At 42.1% G+C, this 22,565-nt stretch overlaps 1 protein-coding gene across 1 annotated transcript in view; it reads left to right on the top strand.

Moving 5' to 3' along the window:
• Positions 1-18,017, top strand: part of LOC121934508 (probable C-mannosyltransferase DPY19L1) — a 111,459-nt gene extending 93,442 nt beyond the window's left edge. Inside the window, exons 6-12 of the mRNA XM_042475075.1 lie at positions 2,320-2,360; positions 3,749-3,773; positions 4,963-5,082; positions 7,012-7,186; positions 7,654-7,753; positions 16,183-16,308; positions 17,709-18,017. Of these exons, the coding sequence (XP_042331009.1) occupies positions 2,320-2,360; positions 3,749-3,773; positions 4,963-5,082; positions 7,012-7,186; positions 7,654-7,753; positions 16,183-16,308; positions 17,709-17,865 (744 nt within the window). The 3' untranslated portion in view covers positions 17,866-18,017. The remainder of the gene's footprint in view (positions 1-2,319; positions 2,361-3,748; positions 3,774-4,962; positions 5,083-7,011; positions 7,187-7,653; positions 7,754-16,182; positions 16,309-17,708) is intronic.
• The last annotated feature ends 4,548 nt before the right edge of the window (positions 18,018-22,565 follow it).

Genomic DNA, 22,565 nt, shown 5'->3' with positions numbered 1-22,565 from the left:
CATTATTACCTGTTAGGGCACTGCAGCCAGTCAGATCACTCAAGCAGTGAGTCAGGCCTCTCACCACTCTTGAACTTTCATTGAACATGTGTATCCAAAAGTAGTAACTGGTTGGTTCAGGTTGCTGTTGCCAAACAGTGGGCCCTCCTTATCTGCGGATTTGCCATCCATGGGTTTGAGCATCCGTGGATCGCAAGCCCACATTGTCCCCAATAGCGGTGCACATGCAGCCACGCTACCATTGGGGACAATTACCTCCTTCCTTGCATCCTTTCTCTGTCCGTCTCCAAGGCTTCTGCCTTGGCTTTGGGGACAGAGTCTGGCACCCAGTCACCCGGGGCTGGGGCTTGAGTCTTGGAGCCCCTGTCCCGCGGCCCAATACCCAGGACGGAGCTTCTGGGCTTCAGTACCCAAGCCCCAGCCCTGTCGCTGGCTCCCTCCGGCCAACGGGGCTCCAAAGCCAAGCACCACCCCCAAAGCCCCAGAAGCCTTGTTGGCCAGAGAGAGCCAGCACCAGGGCTGAGGCTTGGGTCACGGAGCCAGAGGCTCCATGCTGGGTGCTGGACCTGGGGATAGAGGTTCCGGGACTCAAGCCCAGGCCCCGGCACTAAGGACTAGGCGCCAGACTCCACAGCCAAAGCCAAGCCAGGGCAGAAGCCTCGGAGGTAGAGAGAGGAAGAAAGGAAGAACAGAAGGAAAGGGGGGGGGGACTCCAGTCCCATTCTCCCTAATGGAATGGCCACACCACCATTAAGGATATTGGGACTCGAGCATCTGCTGATTTTGTTATCCGCCAGTGTGTGTGTGTGTGTGTGTGTGTGTGTGCAAAACAGATCCCCTGCAGAGACCAAGCACCCACTGTAGTTTACAGTAAATAGGGTATGTGTTATGGCTATAATCCTGACTGGCTTGAAGTAGTGCTTTTCAGCATTCACTGGGGGACACTGACCCACCTGTGGTTACATTGTTGCACTATCTCCAGTTCAAAAATGGAAGAGCAGCTCTCGTGGGTGGGTGGGTCAAGGCATCTTGCTCAGGGGCTTATCAAACCTAACAGTCCATCTGTTCATGAAAAGTTAAATACCGCTTTTATTTTTGCTGTTCGTGTACAACGGCACATACATCTGAAGGAGAGACCTCCATGTGGGTTTGGGGGTGCAGTGGGGGTACAAACATGCCAAAATGTGAAATAGAAGACATGTTAGTAATTTCATTTGTATGTTTGCTTTTATACCAGTAATATTTTGGCATACAACGCAGGAGATTATCTAATGGGAGACAAGAGCGAAGCCCATCCTTATGCTATCCATGATAGCGATTTCACAAAAGACATTCTCACATGTCGTGCCGATCCTGTCATAAGCTTGTCAGTAAAGTGGAATTACATTAACAGGTTTTTCTGTTAATGCAAAATTAAGGGCAAGGACAAGACAATTCCCTTTCAGTAATGGAACAATGACAGGCTCAGCATGATGTCATTTGAAAGTCTTTTGTGAGATTGTGGTCATTTGTGCTTTCTGGATTGGATAATGGCAGGATCATTATGACGTCATCTGAAAGTCCTTCCCCCAATTGCGCAGGAAGGATAAGACAAAAACCAGGAAAAAATAGGAGAAGGACGTCCTGTCTGATAATCTCCACAGACACACACTTAACAGGTATAGAATTTGGTTCTGTGCATATCTAAGCATTATTAAAAATGAAGTGCACAAGCTAGAAAAAACTTGGGTGAAATGTAACATTGCATGAACAGATGGCAGCTTACACAATGGTCCTTTTTTTACTTCCACATGCAGTCTATTTAGATTGTCAGGGACAGCAGAGAGGAATGTACTAGATTGTGAGAGGTCTTTTACTGGATTGTAATGTGAGAGTTGAATTGCTGAAACCAGTAAGAGAAGCACCACAGCTTGCTTCTGCCTGAATGCAGGTGAATTCCTCTCTGCCAAACAACAGTGTTCTGTAGTTTGCTTCTAAATTCTTATTTTTGACGTTTTGCTGGGGAGACATTGCAAGAGGTTGCAGACTGGAGGAAGAGAAAGAACAGTTCTGTTGAATGAGATTTCTCCCCTCATGCAATGATGGATTTCACCCATTGGGCTCAAATAGCTATTCACAAAACAGAATTTTGTCTATTCCAGTAAGAAAATCCAATTTAAGGGCCACAGTGCATTTGATAGTGCATTTCTGTACATGCCTACTACAAAATAAATCCCACTGAATTCAGTGGACCTTGCTTCAAGCTATGTTGGTTTATGATGGCAGCCTGAATATGCATTAAAGGGTGAAAAAGTTTACTTTCTACTCTTCTGTTCACAGGTCTTTCAGCATATTTTACATTGCAAGAACGTCGCTGGAAGGTAAATATATATTGAATGCAGTGGACTGCAGCCAGTGTTGGACTATCAATTTGCTATGTACAATAGCTATTGTCCTATTGTATTGCCATATTGTTGATGTTACAGTCAGAAGGTGAATTAGCTGCATGGCTCTAGGTTTTACAACAGAGAGTGTCATGTAGGCCCAAGGTGTTACGTCCCTTCTGAAAATGATCTTTGATGATCTTATGTTGCAGAATGGCTTAAAGGAGCCCTGGTGGCGCAGTGGTTAAATGCCTGTACTGCAGCCATTCACTCAAGACCACAAGGTTGCGAGTTCAAGACCAGCAAAAAGGGCCCAAGCTCGACTCAGGCTTGCATCCTTCCGAGGTCGCTAAAATGAGTACCCAGACTGTTGGGGGCAAATTAGCTTACTTGTTGTTCACCGCTATGATCTTTGGAATAGCGGTATATAAATAAAACAAATTAAAAGTTTAGAGCTCTTTGGGGCTAATGAGAATTCTTAGAATTCTTTTGGCTTGCAACCAACTTTAGCCAAATAGAACAAGTACTGTGATTTTGTTTGAGGTTTCAGATTAACTGAACAGAAAATGATGCAGCTATCCATCAATTCATGCTGTGCATGTGTACTCACAATCAACTTTTAAAATATTTTAGAGGTTTAAAGCAATGGTTATATAATGTGGAACTGTACAGCATAATTTTACTAGTTTTTTTAACTGCACATACTGTCAAAAAGGTAAGGAAAAAACATATTTATAGAAAGATTTATTGACATTTAGATAAAAATATATCCAGTGAGTGGAAGGAGAAAGTTTAACTTCTGATGAAGTTGTCTTCTCAGAAGCACAAAGGTTTTTTTTTTTTTTTTTTTAAAAGAAGGGTTTTCTGTTCCCATATTCTTTAGACTGGCTTATAAAAATGACCAAAATTAAGAATACAGAAAAAGTAATCCAGAAAGTTAAGAAGTGACATGATAGCCATGTTTAAATGTGTGAAAGGAAGTCATATTGAAGTTGGACCAAGCTTTTCTGCTGCTCCAGAGACTAGAACACAGAGCAATAGATTCAAGCTACAGGAAGAGAGGTTCCACATCAACAATAGAAACTTTCTGATGGCAAGAGCTGTTCAACAGTTAAATATGCTTCCTTGGAGGGTGGTGGAGTCTCTTTCTATTAACCATCTGTATATATCTGTGTAGCATCTGGGTTGGTGCAGCTAAGTTTACAAAACGAATATGATAGCCACAAAATCTCATTAACTTTGTAACCATTTAAAGACTGCATAATTCAGACATGACAAAACTTTAAAGTTCAGTTTGCATGTAAATAGATAGTGTATTTGTTAAATAACTGTAAATATTGATCAATATAGTTCTTAATTTCCATGTTTTGTTTCTCCCCTCTCAGACAGAGAGATCCTAACCATGGAGAGGTAAGAATATCATCTTTCTGTCACTATTTATTCCAGTTTTCATCAAATAAATTAGAAAAAGTGTTCTGAGATCTCTGTTGGGAAATAGAATAAGAGTTGTTTTAAAATAAATAATGAAAAGTATAAGAAGGATGGGGTTGTAAAAGTTGAAAACAATTTTCTTAGCTTTCTTTTTTAAAAAATGATAGTTGAAGACTCCTTGCCTTGTTGCTTTACATGGCTGAAGATTGCTTAATTAGATATTTGCTATGTGCGTGGTACTGTGCCCTTAAGATATTTTGCATTGCTCATGAAAAGTTTGTATTTTCACAAAATATGTTACAGTCAGATCTTGGTATCCACGGGGATCTTTTTTGGGGACACACACACATCCGTTGCATATGAAAAGATGCAGGACCTTAGAGTCCAGTTGTCCCTAATGGCATTGGAGACAACAGGGCTTGCGGCCTGCAGATGCTTAAATCTGTGGATGGCAAGCCTACAGGTAGCGAGGCCCCACTGTATTGAGATAGATGTTGTTTGAATTCATAGTTCAGGCTTCAAATTATTATTTCTGCCTGCCAAAAAAGGTAAGTTTTTAAATTTAAAATCAGGTTTAAGATTCTTTTGAATAGTGCTCAGGTGCATCTTTAAAGCATGGGTTGTCTTATCACCACCCAGAGCAGATAAGTCTATGGGTGATCGTGAAAGTAAAAGAGACCATTCTGCAGCTGTACTCCAAGTTTATTCCTTACATCACCCACAACTTACATTTTTTTCATCAAGTTCCAGCTCTTTCAGGTTTCTTCAACCCTTTCATTCTTTCTTTTCTGCTTTCTTACTGGTTTCTTTCTTCAAAGGTTTGGCTATATTTTGTCTTTGGTTTCTTTTAGAAAGAAAAGTGTCTTCTGTGTTTTCTCTAAGCTTTTGTCTTTTTGTTTTGTGGCACATGATAGACATGCACAAAGCAATCTTACCATCTACTTGCTTCCATTTCTGTCAGTTCTATGGATGTACTTCTGCATCTGAAATTTCTCATTTTCTGCTTGTTCTTGTTCTGTCATGGCCATGAAAAAAGTGGGAGGGAGATTAAATATTTTAAAATATGGGACTCCAAAGAAGAAATATTGAAGTAAAATGATAAATTTGTACTGCTTTTAATGCAACTATTTAAATAGTTGTTTTCTTATAACCCTTTGCTTGTTTGCAGATGGCATACCATGCAATACAGCTCATCTTTTTTGCTAGTCTTGCTATTTTAATTATGAGATTGAAGTTGTTCCTAACACCACATATGTGCATCATGGCATCCTTGATATGTTCAAAGCAAGTAAGTTTATTTTTTGTCATACTGCTTGATGCAGTGGTCATATATTGTATAAACATATAAAAGGATTTTAGTATAATTAATATATTTTTATTTTTTGTTATTAAATTGCATAACTCTCTGACAGATGGGCAACTGTAGAGGGCTGAGGGCCATTCTGCACCTCATGGGCCAGATCGCCACTTTTAGTATGTAACTTATGCTCTGTTAAATAACCTCTGGCCCTAAATGGCTTGGGCCCAGGATACCTAAAGGACCGCCTCTCCCCATACAATCCGCCTCGCACCCTCAGAACATCTGGGCAGCAATTGCTGAAGGTGCCTGGGGCTAGGTTAGCTTCTACTTCTAGAAGGGCCTTTTCTACAGCTGCCCCAGCCCTTTGGAACACGCTGCCCACCGAGCTCCGCTCATCTACTACCCTGGCCCAATTTAGGAAGGATCTCAAGACCTTCCTATTTAAGCAGGCATTCCCCGATTAAGATCCTGTGGGCCTCCCCTCCTCTTCCGTGGCCATGAGGACGGGCTATGGGGCTTTTATTGTTGTTTTTAGTTTGTATATTGATGTTTATGTGCTTTTAACTTTGTATTTGTGTGCACTTGTTGCACTGTTGTAAGCCGCCCTGATCTTCTTGGAAGGGCGGGATAGAAATAAAGATTTTATTTATTATATTTATTTATTTAAAGCCACTTAGGGTTTTAAAAGTAATCATCGTCACTTTGATATGACTTGTGGACTTAAATTGGCAACACTGATATACTGTAGACTCTTTCTCTGGGACTGTGATCTGGAAGCATGGAGACAATTCCCTTGTCAAACCAGGGAATCCTGGGAATTGTAGTTTGTTGTGACGTGTGTGTGTGTGTGTGTGTGTGTGTACCTTGAAGTCTGAATAATAGCCAAGACAATCTGACAAGAAAGAGGGCAAGGCAGGCAGGCAGTTGGGAAGCCAGCCACAGGCACAGCAAGCCAAGCCAAGCCTCCCTCACTCCTCCTTGCAGCAACAGGCTGCAACCCAGAGCCACAACACAAGTGTGCCAAGCAGCAGCAGCACGTGCCTCCCTTGCCTCTGCCCTGGCTGAGTTTTTCCTGAGGGAGGGGGCGACCACTCTCCTCTCTCTAATTGGGTGAAAACTGTTAGTGTGACTCCAAACAGGATTGGTTGCTCTGTAGCCTCAGTCTCAGAATCAGGGCCACGGTTACCAATTTCGGGAGTTTGTCCTGGAAATTGGGAAATTGGAGCTGAAATGTGCAAAAAGTCCCTGAATCTGCACGGAATAGAGCCAGACACGGAAATCACATGGAAAGCACTCAAAAATCCCGATTTCCATGTGAAAGTCACGAAATTGGCAACAGTGAATGCCATAGCCCAGGGGTTCCCAACCTTGATTCGCAGAGCTCTTTTTAGGATCAGTTTCTATGGTGTGGAGCCCCTAAGAGACCTACCCCATGTCTTATAAGTTAATGGTTTTCAGGAGTAGTGTTACTTTTTCTTATTCTTTCATTTTCCTGGAGTGGCCATGGAGCACCTGGGAAATGCATTTGGAGCCCTAAGGGCTCCGAGCACAGGCTGGGAACCTCTGCCTAATATGTAGGCATGACCTGGCTTTGAAAGGGACACTGTCTGTTCTTAACTGAATATTAGCCTACCTTATATCTGTGTTTTTGGTTGCTATGGCTGTTTAAAATGTTTTTATTTATTTATTTACATTGTATGCTTCATTGTTTGGTTTGTTTATTTTATTTTAGATATCTCCCTGGGGGAAGCTTTGCTTTGAAAGACACTACATTTTAAATGAATGGAAATAAAATTTAGTAGGAAATGTGTAGTGAACAAGATTAAAACTTTCTCAATAAATGCAATGTTTACATTCTTGAAATATCTAAATTATTATTAGTATATAAAAGAAATGCCTATTACTTTGTTTGCACAGCTGTTTGGATGGGTCTTTCATAAAATTCCACATAGAGCATTCGCTCTGGCAATTTTAGCAATGATGGCAGGGGAAGGTATAACAAACCTTCAGAAAGAACAGAGCATTGTGGGAGAATTTCGCAACATACCTCAGGAAGAATTGTTGTTGTGGATAAAAGAAAACACTAAACAAGGTAAACAAAACTTTGCAATATCTGTCATAATATCTCTCACAAGGCAAACAGCAGTTTTGTGTTCTGTACAGCTTACAAATAAGAATACCATGCTATTCAATAGATGGGTTGTGTCTTATTTTACTGCAGCTGTCATTTAAAGGGTGCAGTTCTAAAAAATATAATCAGTAGTAACTATAAATTTTCAAAATCAAAAACTTTTATAGAGTAGGGGAAACATATATGTATGTTTTCATGTAAGGAGGTAGACTTTGAAAGAGCAAATAAAATTTATAGGCGCCTGCTGCATATCTATTACATGTAAACTAGTATACTTGCCTTTGAAAGAGAAATAATGGGCCAAGTTTAGAAATAATTATTTCCATGTACATTTTTGAGATTTTTAGAAAATGAATGCCCTACAAATGTTTCTAATATTGTTTGCTTGATCATTCCTATTTTTTGAGATTTTAAATTTTTTTTTCCAGATGCTGTTTTTGCGGGAACAATGCCTACAATGGCAAGTGTCAAACTGTCTACTCTTAGACCTATTGTGAATCATCCTCATTATGAAGATGCAGGTTTACGGTAAGGCTTTTAATTCATCATGTAGTATTACCAATTTTGCAGTGTACTTATGCATTGGGTAGGATTTTAAATATAGTTAACCCACTGAGGGAGTCACAGATCTAAACTAACTACAAAAACTACAGTTGTGTCCATTTTGTTTCTGGTTTACACCTGTAAGACCCTTATAGGTATGGGCCACACCTATGGGCCAGGAGATCTGAAGGACCAGTGGGCTCTTCCCTTATGCAAGGATCCATTCCAAATCCCCCACGTAAGGGAAATTCCACGTATGCTTTTGCCCCATTGCAAACAATGGGGTGCGTGCCTGGGGCATGTGCGCCATTTGTTTAATTGTTGCGTGCCTTCAGCATATGCTTGAAGCCGCATATGGTGCACATGCGTACAGCATGGGTGCACTGTATAAACCTCCTATACAGTACTTTATGGCAGTGATATGAGGCCCTGTTCAATGTACTCGCCGTAAAATTAAGTTAGATTGGTGGACACAAGACAGAGGACCTTTTCTGTGGTGATGTTTTGTCCTATAAATTGCTTTCAGAGCAATTGATTAAAAAAGTGTTGAGAATATTTTAATTAACAAATAAGTTTAGGATCACTTCATATTCATTCCTGAAAATAGAAGGATAAAAATGTGTACGTGAAGGTTTGCTAGAAGAGATCAGCATAATTCCACCAACAAGAACTGTGACACAATACGAAAGGCTTTTCAAGGGTAGTGCAAGTATTAGAAATAACTTCCAAGATTGGTTGCTGTCCTGGATTTCTAGGTTGTCTTTTTTCCAGTCTGGATCAGATTAGGTTCTTATATCTAAAACTCTCAAGTGGAAGGTGTAAGCTTTAGGCAAAGTCTTCAGAGGAAAGCGAAGGAGCTTCTCCTTCACTGTTCTTCTTCGTGGTCTCTGTACCTCACACATATGGGTTCTGCACCTGTGCAGAGATCAATGGATTCTGAGGAGCATGGCAGGAAATACTGTGCCCCGCTTCGTATCATGCATGCTCAAGCCTGCCAAGCTACCTTTTCTTCAGTTTCTTTCTGTCCACCAAATGAATCAGTCATCTCGGATTCCTCCTGATTGAGTAGCACTTTTTTCTTGCTCTTCCAACACACACACACACACATATATAATTTCTTTCTCTCTCTTACATGTTTTTCTTTAACTCACCATCTAAATTATATATTACATTTACTAATACCTCAGCCCCCCTCCAAACCTCTAGACCTTATTTTTTTTTCTTATGCCTTCCATCTTGCTTTTTTAGCGGTGTTCTTCATGTGGTGGGAAGGTTCCTCTTTCCAGTGTGCACACTGAACACCTTTATTGTCTTGGTAAAGGGCAAATTGTTGAGCGCCGTTCCATTTATAAAGGCTTTACCCTCAAAAAACGGACACAATGCATTTTGTTGTTGTTGAGAACAATCCTTGAAAATGAAGTCGAAGGCTTTCATGGCTGGCATCCATATGGTTTTTTTTTTGTGTGTGTGTGTGTTTTTCAAGCAATGTGGCCATGTTCTGGAAGAATTTATTCTTGACTTTTCGCCTGCATGTGTGGCTGGCATCTTCAGAGGTTGGTGGCATGGAAGTGAGTGGGCTATATATACTGTGTGACCCTTGGTGGAGAGGAAGTGATTTATATGTTAATCTGTGTGCTGGTCTGTTGGATAAAAAGAAGAAGAAAACCCTGAAATCTCTGTTGTCTTCTGTTTCTCTTCCCCTGCCTGACTCTGAGGTTGATGTGGCACCATTGGCTCCTACTTCTCAGGATACTCTGTCACCCCTATCTGTGATGCCTCCTGTTCTCTTGACGGTCACTCCTCCAACCTCTCTATCAGTTGGTTGACACCGCCGTACGCCTCTGGACTCAGCTTCTCATCCCATCACTCCAAGACTTCCTCTCCGTACTATAGACGTGATCCGTTCCCCACTTCCAAAGGAGCTATCAGTATCTTCATCTCTTTGGGACCACTCATACAGAGAGAGTTCTCCGTACATGTTAGTTTCAAAATTCACTCGATACTGACACAAATATCTGTGGAGGGAGCATCCCACATCATACTATTCCTATTCAACTTCTTATCGGGACCGATACCACCAGTAGGAAATTTGATCTCCATGTCAGTACCAAAGTCACTCTCAATTTCACCATTGGTACTGACGTGTTTCTTGATGCCACTCACCTTCACCACATCAAAGGGGTTGTTCTCCACCTTCTCCACCGCCTCATATGATGACAACCATTTCTTGTCTGGTTCCCTCTCCTCTGGCTGCCGTGTCTTCGATACCTGCTCTCTCAGTACCATGCTCAGTTTTAATTCTGCAGTCTGTACCAAATACCATGTCATCGATACCATTTATTCTGACTGTTGTTACACTGGCGATGTCCACTCTGATACCAGATGTTCTCCCGGTTCAAGACCTTTCTCATCCAACACATCTTCCAGCTTTGACCTCTGTATTGCTGACTCCACCCACTGATACCTGGTCCGATGGTTATGATTTGGGCTCATCCTCACTTCCTTCACCATCTCCAGTCACATCTTCTCTCTCTTCTGCACTGGAGGACACCATCTGAAGCTTTTCTCTGATGTTGTGCTGAGGATGTCCAAGGCAATCAGAGTCAAGGTCAAGTTCCCTCTAACCCTGGTGACAGACCCTATGTTTGAGATGGTGGACTCTCATGCTGTTACTCCTGTCCTGGTCCCTCTACTGCCAATTTTGCCTGAGGTCATGAAACACTCATGGCAAAACCCTTCTTCTTTACCTCCTGCATCAAAGAAATTGGAGAACTTCTATAGAATGCAGCCTGAGAGTGCACCTTTTTTATTTACTCATCCACCTCCAAATTCTATTGTGGTGGAAGCATCCCAATTGAAGCTCTCAGGGGAAGGCTGACTTGGCACCAATGGATAAGGAAGGTAGATGCCTTGATGGGTTTGGATGCAGGGTTTTTTTCCTTCTGCTTCCTACTCCATTAAAGTTGCTAATATGCAGGCGTGCATGGCAGGATGGTGACCTTTGTTCTCAATCTTGTGGATGAACCACGCAATGCTGCCATGTCCTTTTATCAGGAAGCTCAAGCATTGGCTGCACAGCAGATCCACTCTGCTAGGCATGCTGTGGACTGTGCTTATAAGGTAGTATCTGGAATTGTTGCCCTGAGATACTATGTTTGGCTTCGCTCCACTGACCTTTCTGATGAAACTAGAGACAGGGTTGAAGATCTTCCCTTTGATGAAGATAGCCTGTTTCATTCCATGACCCATTACATCATCTCCCTAAAACTTGCATCTTAGCTAAGAAAATCGGCCTATCTGGTCAGAAGCAACAACACCACTTTTATAAACCAGCTTGGAGATGTCCACCCCCTCCTCAACCTTTCCCTCACTCCAGGGGCCCCACTTCTTGTCCTGGCTCTCAAACATTCTCCTTCCAAAGAAGGTCTTTCAAATCCTCAATGTTCCAACCCGTGACCTCTAAGAAATCTTTCTCCTCTTCTAAGTCATGGTTATTGTTTTTTTTTTAAAGTCATGTTTTTGACTCCTCCTGAGGAAACCAGCTCATCCCATGTCATTCAGTACCTCCCGTGCTTCCATGATCTACCACCATTACTCCACCTCCCTGGACATCATCATGGACTCTTGGATCCTTACCATCATACACATGGGTTACAACATAGAATTCTCAAGTATTCCTTCTATTGGCATTTTTCATTCTATTCCTCTTTCCCCACCTCTCATGGAAGAAATTCACAGTGAAACTGTAAAATTCTTCACAATGGATCCATAGAACCTGTGCCCCCAGGAATGCACACAGAACTTTTCTCCCATTGCTTTACAGTTCCAAATAGAGATGGTGGTCTCCGGACAATATTGGACCTTTGGGAGGTCAACAGTTACATCAAACCCAGATGATTCAAGGCAGTTACCCTTCACTCCATTCTGCCCTTTCTGAGAATCAACTATTGGTTTGCCTCCACAGACCTAAAGAATGTGTATTTCCACATCGGGATCCGGCCTCAACATCGTAAATTTCTTTGCTTTGTGATAGGCGATACCCTGAACCAATATATGGTGCGTCCATTTGGCCTCTCTGTGGCCCCAAGGGTATTCACCAAATGCATAGCCATAGTGGCCTCACACCTACTAACCTTGGGCATCCAAATCTTTCCGTATCTAGACGATTGGCTGCTGGTGTACTCCTTTCATACGTCCCTGTTTCACAACATCCACACCACCCTCACTCTTCTTCACGACTTGGGCCTCAAGGTGAACCCAAGCAAACCTATCTTAGACCCCACAAGGGTAATGGATTTCATAGGAGTTACCCTAGATTCCCCGTCTGGATGTGTTTTCCTTCCAAAAGATGGGTCCACCATTCTGATACAGCAGGTGCACTCAATATTAAGCCATATGTCACTCCTCCATCACAAATAGGTACTCTCATACAATACTTCTATTTTGACACACTCTAATGGGAACAGCTGGTGATAGAATCATAGAGTTGGAAGAGACCACAAGGGCCATCCAGTCCAACCCTTTGCCATGCAGGAAATCACAATCAAAGCATCCCTTACAGATGGCCATCCAGCCTCTATTTAAAGACCTCCAAAGAAGGAGACTCCACCACAGGGAGTATGTTCCACTGTTGAACAGCTCTTACTGTCAGGAAGTTCCTCCTAATGTTTAGGTGAAATCTCTTTTCCTGTAGCAAGCATCCATTGTTCCGTGTTCTAGTCTCTGGAGCAGCAGAAAACAAGCTTGCTCCATCCTCAATGTGACACCCGTCCAAATACTTAAACTTGGCTATTATATCATCTTTTAACTGTCTCTTTTCCAGGCTAAACTTACCCAGCTCCCTAAGTCTTTCCTCATAAGGTATGATTTCCAGACTGTTTACCATTTTGGTCACCCTTCTCTGGATACTCTCCAATTTGTCAACATCCTTTTTGAATCGTGGTGCCCAGAACTGAACACAGTATCCAGGTGAGGCCTGACCAAAGCAGAATAGAGTGACACTATTACTTCCCTTAATCGAGACCAGTGTTCCACAAACTGTGCTCTTTAAGGGATGTTTGACTTCAGCCCCCAGAATCCCAGACTATTGGCCAACATGGCTGGGGCTTCTGGAAGCTGAAGTCCAAAATCGCTTAAAGGGCACAGTTTGGGGACAATGGATCTAAACACTATACTTCTATTGATGCAGCTCCAAATCATACTGGCCTTTAAAATTGCTGCATCCCACTGTTAACTCATATTCAACTTGTGGTCTACTAGGACTTCCAGATCCCTTTCACACATCATTCTATTAAGCCAGGTGTCCCCCTTTCTATATCTGTGCATTTCATTTTTCTGCCCTAAACATTTCTCCATGTCCAAATTCATTTTGTTAGCTTTGGCCCAGTGTTCTAATGTATTATGGTCACCTTGAATTTTGATCCTATCCTCTGGGGTATTAGCCACTCCTCCTAATTTGGTGTATTCTGCACATTTGATAAGCATGCCCTCTATTCTTTTATCCAAGTCATTGATAAAGATGTTGAATAGCACTCGGCCCAGAATGGAACCCTGTGGCACCACACTAGTCACTTCTCTCAGGGATGAAGAGGGGCCATTGTGGAGCACCTTTGGGTTTGGCCTGTCAACCAATTACAAATCCACCTAACAGTCACATTGTCTAGCCCACATTTTACCAGGTTATCTGCAATAATATCACGGGAGACCTTGTCAAAGGCCTTACTGATATTGAGATAGATTTGTTTGCCACAGACCTCAATACGAAATGCCCACAATTCTGCTCCCGAGCAAGGAAATTCAGGGGTCCTTAGGAGATGCGTGCCTCCTGTCATGGTCTCACCACCTCCTCCATGTGTTCCCTCCATTCCTCCTGCTCTCCAGCATGGTAGTGAAGCTGGCAAGACAAGGCCAATTCTATACTGATATCTCCCTTTTGGCTGAGACAACTTTGGTTTGCACCACTTCTCCAACTGTCCAGGGTGCTATACATGGCCCTGCCAATCCAACCAGACTTCCTTACACACTCTGGACGCCAAGTCCTACACCCCAACCTACATAACCTCTGATTCTCTGCCTGGATGATTGGCCTGTAATGGCCCCTGAGCTTCTTCATATCCTCTCTACAGCTAGAAAAGTCTCCACAAAGAAGGCCTCTGACTACAGATGGCAACGATTTTGTGCCTTCACTAACTCCAGATCTGAACCATCTTCCCCTGCCTGACTACCAACAATCTTGCACTTTCTTCTTAATATAAGGGAAGATGGACTTGCTTTTCGCAATAGCCCCATCCAAGAGTTTGGCAGCAGCCCCACCCACCACCAGCAGCCCTATATAAGGGGCTTCTCACCTAAACCCACCAGTTCCTTTTTGTCTGCTGCTGCAGCTGTCTCATCGGAAACAGTGTTTGTGTACTCAAATTGGAAGATGTCTTCTAAGGAAACATGGTTTGGGCTTTCTCAGTACTGCTAGATTTTTTCAAGAAGTGTGTTGAATACACCACTAAGATTCCGGACTGAGATGGGCATTTGAGATGCCTTCAGTGTTTGGGTGAGTCTCATATTGTTGCCTTGTGTGTGCACTGTGCAGCATTTACACCTGCAGGCCAGATACAACAGAGAGCACTGCCTTAAAGCTCTTCTGTACAAGCATGTCTTGAAACTATAAGAGCCTGGCTATTGTCAGCGACCTTCGACTTCAGGAGACAAAGCGGGCACTCAGCACTAATCCTCAGCTTCAAATAAGTTGACGTCAAGTATGAAAAAGACAGCTTTGGACCCAACAGATATTGGTTCCTCTAAACGAAAGGCCACAAATACTTTGGTGGAGACCACCTGTATGCCCGCTAAGAAGGCCAGAGAGAATGCCGGAGACAAATAATCTCATCATCCACCAAGCCCTGGCAGGTCTCTCAAGGCAGACTGGCCTAAAGCAAAAGCACAACAAGAATAAAAGATAGAAGGAACATTCCTCATCTTGACCCTTTTCTTTGCATTTGGCTATCAAAGCTACAGCTGTAGCTGTGAACCTTCTATTCCCCTCCAAGAGGTTGTTTCGGAGATAGTTTTTTGTGAAGTTGTGGTAACTCCCTTGCTATCTTCTCCAAAATAGTGTACTGTTCTGATGGAGGGTACCTCCATTGAGGATAGCAAGATGAAAAGGAATTGGCAGGCTTTTGCAGGAAGCCGCTTATATAGGGCTGCAGGAGATGGGCAGGGCTACCACCAAAACTCTTCAGAACGCTCCAAAATGCTCCAAAAGAGGTCTGCACAGGGTGCAGGATAACCTATTTGTGTGACACACAAAGACCACGAAGAAAAACACCTTCTGCAACAGCAGACTAAGCCCTTTTAAAGAGCTGTAGTAGGAAGCAGGTCCTCAATTCCAGGAACAGGGTAAAACCTACTCTGGTTTAGTTGATAATCATCAAGTGACAAAGCTATTTTCTTCGTTGATTGTGAATATCTATAGGGCAGGCACCCTATGTGCTTATAAAACTTTACCAGATTGATCTGTTTGGTTCTGTGAATGCCTCCAGTAGCCAGAAGAACTCAAGCGTGGTGGTGGTTGTTCTACCCTGGGATATAGGCCCTACTCTCTGAGAATGATTGAATGCTTTCTCTTTTGCTAGCTGAATTAAAATGTAAAATTGGATTTGCCTTGAGCTTTTTTTCTGTAGCAGGTAGAAGAGCATGTAAATTTAACCAGTAGTTTAGATAAGTTGACAAGGATTTCCTGTATTCTCATTACAGGAAATAATTGTATGTTATTTGATTGTACATTTTCTGACTGTTCATGGCTTCAGTTCTGTGTTTTTAGTATCAGTATGCATGTTAGATTTCCTTTGGCCCTTACTGTACAACTTTTTTAATCCTTTAGTGTATTTGAACACATTTACACCTTGCAAAGTCAATGTTTGCATCTGTTTTACTAAAGAAGTGTGTGTGAGAAACAGGCAGCCTTCCTCGATACAGCATCCCTTGGTGTTATTTTGTTTCAGTAATGAACTACATAGTTTAAGTCAGTGGTACTCAAACTTACCCTTGGGACCCCTCTTTACATCCCCCTCGACATAGTATATGAATACATTTTTTGTTTATTTAGTGTGCATGTTTTCATTCACATATTCATGTATATTCATATTTTAACTTTTTAGAAGGAAATAACTTTGTTCAAATTTGAAGAGTTTTATTTACATTAATTCATTATTTAACTTAACTCATATGTAAGTTTTACACATTAAAAAGTTTGGGAAGAGATGGAGAAGGAGGGATCAGAGCCTCCAAGTCCCATGTCCCCTCCCCTTCCTGAGTAACTCTCGCACCTCCCGGGGAGTCCCACCCCACCATTTGAAAACCACTGGTTTAAGTCATTTTTCTTGGTTGGTTGGTATATGTGTGTTTTTCTCTCTTCAAAGGGCAAAGACGAAAATAGTTTATTCCATGTATAGTCGGAAACCAGCCAAAGAAGTTAAAACAAAACTGCTAAAGATGGGAGTCAACTATTACATTTTAGAAGAATCTTGGTGCCTAAGGAAACCTAAGTAAGTAATTAGTAAGAAGGCTTGATAATTTCCTTCAAATTATGACAAAGTTGAATTGCATTTTGTACAAAGAGAAGCTAGAAAACAGTATACATCTGTGATGGCAAACCTATGGCCACAGGTGGCACGTGACGTAATTTCGCCAGGCATGGGCCTGGGAGCAGGAGGAACAGGCGGGTGCATACCTTTCCTTTTCCTCCCTGCCTTTTCTTGGCCTCCAGCTGTCTCTCTGAGACAACTGGAAGCCAGAAAATGGTGCTGGGGAGAAGGAGCTAGAGGCATGGCTCCCGGCCTTTAACTGCCTATCTGAGAGAGCTGGAGGTCGGGAAAAGGGCGGGGGAGGAGAAGCAACCATCGCGCACCAGTTGCTCCTCCCCAGAGACCTTTTCTGGCCTCCAAGTCTCTCCAGAGAGGCACTTGGAGGGCAGGAAAGGTCCGTGGGGCTGAGGGGCAGGTGCATGCCCACTCCTCCTCCCCTCCCACGGGCCTTTCCTGCCCCCCAGCTGATCTTGTGCTTTTCCTTTTCCTTTTTTATATTCTGACTATTAATAAGATTCTATTTGGTCTTCCTAGATTCTTGAGGCTTTTACCATGCTTCCTTGAAGATTTGATGTTCAGTTTGGGGTTTACTTGAATATAAGTTAACGTTGAGTATAAATTGGGGGCAGGTTTTGGGGCTAAAATTAGACATTTTCATATGACCTGAGAATAGGTTGAGGGTATCGCTTCCTCCCCTCTTCGGCATCACTGTCCCTTTGGAGGATAACCGGGCTGAAGAAGGAAGGAAAGCAAACGTTTCCCTCCCAAGCTTTTCCTCAGCCCACCTGTCCCTTCGGAGAAGAGTTTGTTTTGGATGATCCCAGTCTTAGGAGAACTTTGGAGGATGAGCTGAACAGTTTGGAAGAAAAATGGATTTAATGAGGGAAATAATCAGCTCTATAGCTTTCTCCAGTCTTTCATATCTCATGCGCTGAGGAGGAGAATTTGGTACACATTAATAACCCTCATGCCCTGTGTTGCATCTTTGCCAACTCTGTCAATGGGAGGGATATGATCTGATAAGCTGTTTTATGATTATACATTGTATGATTCATAACTCTGATTGCATAATATTGTAATGTGGGGAAGATAAAGGCATAAAGCAGAATCTCTGCATTAGAAATTTTTGACAATGCATGCCCAACAAAGGATGTAATAGAAGGTGAAGGACCAGTGAACACAGCACTCCTCTTCCATCTTTCATGATTATATGAGCTATGAATGGTTGAAGAAAGTTTTTTGTTTCCGTTATAAAATTATGCATGATCAGTTTTACTTTTGCTTTATGTCTTTGTTTGTTGATAGCATTTGCATATATATATATATATATGTGTGTGTGTATGTATGTATATATATTTCAGGCCTGGCTGCAGCATGCCAGAAATTTGGGATATAGAAGATGTCGCCAATGCTGGAAAAGTTCCCTTATGCACCCTCATGAGCCGGGATTCCAGACCATACTTTAGAACAGTATTTGACAACTATGTATACAAAGTATTAGAAGTTGCCAAGGAATGATTTTTCAGTGCAACGGATTCTGTAGCTCTGGACTCCACACATTTAGATAAAATTTACGTCTTGAGTTGTTACAGTACAGCACAAATATACTGTATTTTTATGGATTTTATGCAAATTGTTGATGTTTGTGGTTAATAAAACCTTTGTTCATATTTCTGCTTCTGTCATTTCTAAAAAAAACAACAAAACCCAGATACATTCTTACTACTCTCTTCTAAAAAATATTTAGAAAACAACAGTTGTGAAAACAACAGTTGTGGAACTAGCTAGGGAAAAATAACTTTCCAGACACACCCATATTATTTTTTGTAATTATTAAGAAATCATTCTGAGTTTTTATCTGTTATCACTTTTCCCAAGTACTTTACCTTTTTATCTAGACTATACCTTGATATATCGCTTAGTCTTTGACTGTTTTCATTATTATGTTTTTTGTAAAAATTATAGTTTTACTTTTGTTAACTTTCAATCCTGTTGCTCTTTCAAATTTTTATAATTCTTTTAATAAGTCCCTTAAATGATTTTGCGGGTCACTTAAAGATATAACAATGTCATCGGCAATGGCCCGTGTTTTAAATTCCGCCCCCTTAATTCTTCTTCCCTTTATATTTTCATTTTTTCTAACATTTCTTAATAATGTTTCTAAGATTATTGTAAATAGTAAGGGGGATAAGGGGCAATCCTGCCTCATTCCTTTTTTATTTTTGATTTTACAGCATGCATGCGCCATGCACAAGGTTACCATATGCAGACTCAAGGTCACGTGGATGGCAAGCCACCATTGAATGAATGGGGTGTACGTGCACGGCATACAGGTGCGCACCCCATTCATATAAACGGGACTTGAGGTCCTGCATTTTTTACCTTAAGCGCAGGGTCCAGAATGGATCACCCGCATTTGGCAAGGGTGGACTGTATTAGTTCTTTCACCATTGATAATCTAGCATTTTGGTTTGAATATATTGCTTTAATCCAATATGTTATTCTCTCACCTATACTTATTCTACTAAATAACTCCCATACCATATTCCAATGTACATTATCAAATGCTTTTACTAAGTCCATAAAAATCAGTGCTAGCTTCTTATCATTATGTACCTCATGGTGTTCTATTATATTGTCTTTTAACTGCCTTTTTGGAAGGAACCTGCACTGATCTTTAGATAGCCATGAACTTAATACTTTTTTCAATCTGTTTGCTAATATTGAAATTAAAAGTTTATAATCAACATTTAACAAAGAGATGGGTTTATCATTTTCTTCCTACTTTTCTTTATATCTCTTCTTCATTTGTATTTTCTTCTCCTCCTTCCCCAACTTCCCATTTTCCTCCGATTGTATATCATCTTCCTCTAGCCTTAGCTTCTTGTCTATGTTTTGATAACCTTCTTTCTCTCCTCTTTCTACTATGTCTTCTTGATCTTTCCATTGATTGTTTCCATCTCCTTTTCAAATATACAGTGAGCCCATACCATACGCGGGCTCATTATAGGCGACTTCCAGCTTACGCGGAAGCTGTCGAAGGATCATGAGAATGGCGCCCGCGCCCGCAGTGCCTACACACAGCCGCACAGCATGCACAAGCCCCATTCTATCTAATGAGGCTCGAGCATACACACTTTTTGCCTTTCATAAGGCAAGGGTGGACTGTATTATTAATGCATCTCTCAGGTAGGGATGTTTTCCATCTTGTTTAAAAGAAGCAGTGGTACAAACACTCCTTGGACCCCCTGGATTTAAACAACTATAGAATGGTATCAAATCTCCCTTTTCAAGGCAAGGTGATTGAGAGGGCAGTTGCCTTCTAACTCCAGGCAGTCTTGGATGATACAAATTATCCAGACCCATTTGAGACCGGCTTCAGAGCAAGGTACGGAGTTGAGACTGCAATGGTCGCCTAAGTGGATCTTTGCCTCAACATTGATAGGGTATGTGTATATCCCTGCTGGTGCTTTTGGACCTCTAAACAGTATTCGATACCATCGTCCATGGTATTCTGGAACACCTGGGGAATTTGGGGTTCGAAGGCACTATGCTTCAGTGGTTCTGGTCATATCTCTAAGGCAGGTTCCAGATGGTGGTGCTTGGGGATAGCTGCACCTCAGAAAAGGAGCTGTTATATGACATACCACAAGTGCCATTCTGTCCCTAATGTTATTCAACATCTATGTGAAATGACTGGGAGAGATTATCTAGAGGCATAGGGCACGGTGCTACAGTATGCTGATGAAACCCAAATATATATGCCTTCAAATACAACTTCAGCTGAGGATAGTGTGTTACCTCTGAATGAATGCCTGGAGGAAGTAATGGGCTGGATGAGAAAAACAAATTGATGCTGAATTCAGACAAGACAGAGGCGCTTACGCTCAAAGGTTATAACCTGGGTTTGGAGGTGTATCAACTCATCTTGGATGGGGCTACACTCCCCCTAGAAGACTGCGTTTGCAATTTGAGAGTGATTCTACATCCATCACTCCAAATGACAGCTCAGATCAATGCAACGGCCAGGAATGCTTGCATTCAGCCTTGCTGATATGCTAGCTGTGCCTCTATCTGGAGCTGGAGGACCTAATGATGCTAGTGCACGTGCTGTGGTATCCTGAAGGCTGAATTTCTGGAATGCACTGTACATTGAGTGCCAAGTTTGGGAACTTCAGTTAGTTCAAAACACAGCTACCAAATTGATTACCAGGAGATCCAAGAGTGATCACATTATATTAATGTTAAAATCACTCCACTGGCTACCAGTTAGTTTGGGGACAAGTTACAAAATGTTGGTTATTACCTTTAAAGCCCTGTATGGTTTGGGTTCAGGTTACCTTCATAATTGCCTCCTCCCATATAATTCCCCTCCCCACCCCAATATGCTCAGATCCTCTGGTGGACATATACCCCATTCAGTCAAGACCAGGTTGGCAACTGTCAGCCAGAAGACTTTTTTTCAGCCACTGCTAGACTGTGGAATGACTTGCCAGAAGAGATTCAACAGCTGAATATACTGTCTGAGTTTAAAAGAGCATTAAAGACCAGTCTCTTCTGGTATGCTTATCCAGATGATTTTTGAATTGTGAATTTTAAACAATGAATTTTAAATGTGGATTGCTTTAATATGTGTGTATCTTATTTGTCTTTTTAAATTGATGTGTGTTTTAAACCAGTAGCATCACTGGACAAGTGTGGAGGGTGCGGACTGCACCGGGTGACACCCCAGATGGGGAGTGACACCTGGTCGCCCCCCTGCCCCACCCTTCCTTCCCATGGCCCGGTATTCCTCAGAGGAGAACTAGGCCATGACAAGGAACTAGGCCGAGAGTGCACATGTCCTCCACACTTCTTCTGCAAGGAGGTGCAGGGAGGCCAGGCTCTGCCTGGCCTAGTGTGTGCACCCCTCTGACTCTCCTTGCTGCAGCCTGGTTTTCCTCTGAGGAAAAGCAAGCTGCAGCAAGGAGGATTGGGAAGTGGGTGTGCACGTGCACACTCGGCAAGCATGAGCCCAGTCTCCCCACCCTTCCTTGCAGAAGCCCTTCCCCTTTCGGTTTGGAAGGTCCGTCCCCCTCACCGGGTTACACCAAAGGTAGGCAATGCCATTGTTTTAAACTGATGTGTTTTAAATGATATTTTTTAGTTTTAAATGGTTGTCCCACGCCATGGGGAGAGGCAGGTAAGAAATTATATTCTTCTTCTTATTATTATTATTATTAGTAGTAGTAGTAATATGTTGTTCTGTGTATGTGCAAAGCTTGGTCAGGAGCTTCTAAAACTAAGGAAGTGATTTTTAGTGGCAATCTGCTTCCTCTCCAATGCTGATGCATTAGGCATCCTGTTATTTCCCTCAGGTTGTTTTCATCCTCTAAAGCTGCAACAGTATATTGGGACCTTCTCTTCCTCATGAAGAATCAGCTAAGTGTTTTCTCTTAAAACTCTTCATTTTGACTTTCTTTTGATACTTTTATTCCCTCCTTTTGTAGGAGCTCATAAGACCATGGTGCGTCTCTCTTCTGTTCATGGCATCTAGTAAAGCTGTGTTCAAAAACTATGTGTAATTTTCCCTATAAAATTCCCCAAACTGATAGACACTTGCAATGCATACTTTTTCTGGAAGAGAGTCACATTCTTAAAATTTGAAATCCTTGCTAGGTTTCCTGTAAGCAGACACTGAAAAACCATTTATACTGTCTCAAAGTTTCCAAGATGAAGAATACCCTTCAGTTCAGTGCAACTCCAAATGGATGGCAGCTACCATCCACATCATTTATGGGAATGCTAAGAAATTTTTGGCTTCGGTCTTTCAAAGCCATTCCATCAGGTCAGTGGTTACATCTACAGCTTTTCTTGCCACATTGCAGGACATTTGCAAGGCAGTGACTTGGTCGTAGTCCCTCACCATCAGGCATTTACAGTTTGAACATGAGGGCATTAACAGAGGTTAATGTGGGGGCAACACAAGGTCGTTGAAGATGTGCAGTTCACTTTGTCTCTCTTGGAGTCCCTTGGTCTCATGATCAACATAGAAAAGTCCAGTCTGACCTTATCCAAACAGATTCATCGAGACAACCCTTGACTCCGAGACAACCATGGTTTATCTGCCTCAGACAAGTTTCAAGCTCTCTCCCAGGTTGGTCGAGCATTCCTCTTAAACAGACGAATTGAGATGCAAGCTGTCCAAATAGCTCTGGGACACATGGCCTCAACAACCT

Source organism: Sceloporus undulatus, chromosome 6, assembly GCF_019175285.1.
Source record: "Sceloporus undulatus isolate JIND9_A2432 ecotype Alabama chromosome 6, SceUnd_v1.1, whole genome shotgun sequence".
Lineage (NCBI taxonomy): Eukaryota > Metazoa > Chordata > Lepidosauria > Squamata > Phrynosomatidae > Sceloporus > Sceloporus undulatus.
This window is presented reverse-complemented; position numbering and strand designations above follow the sequence as displayed.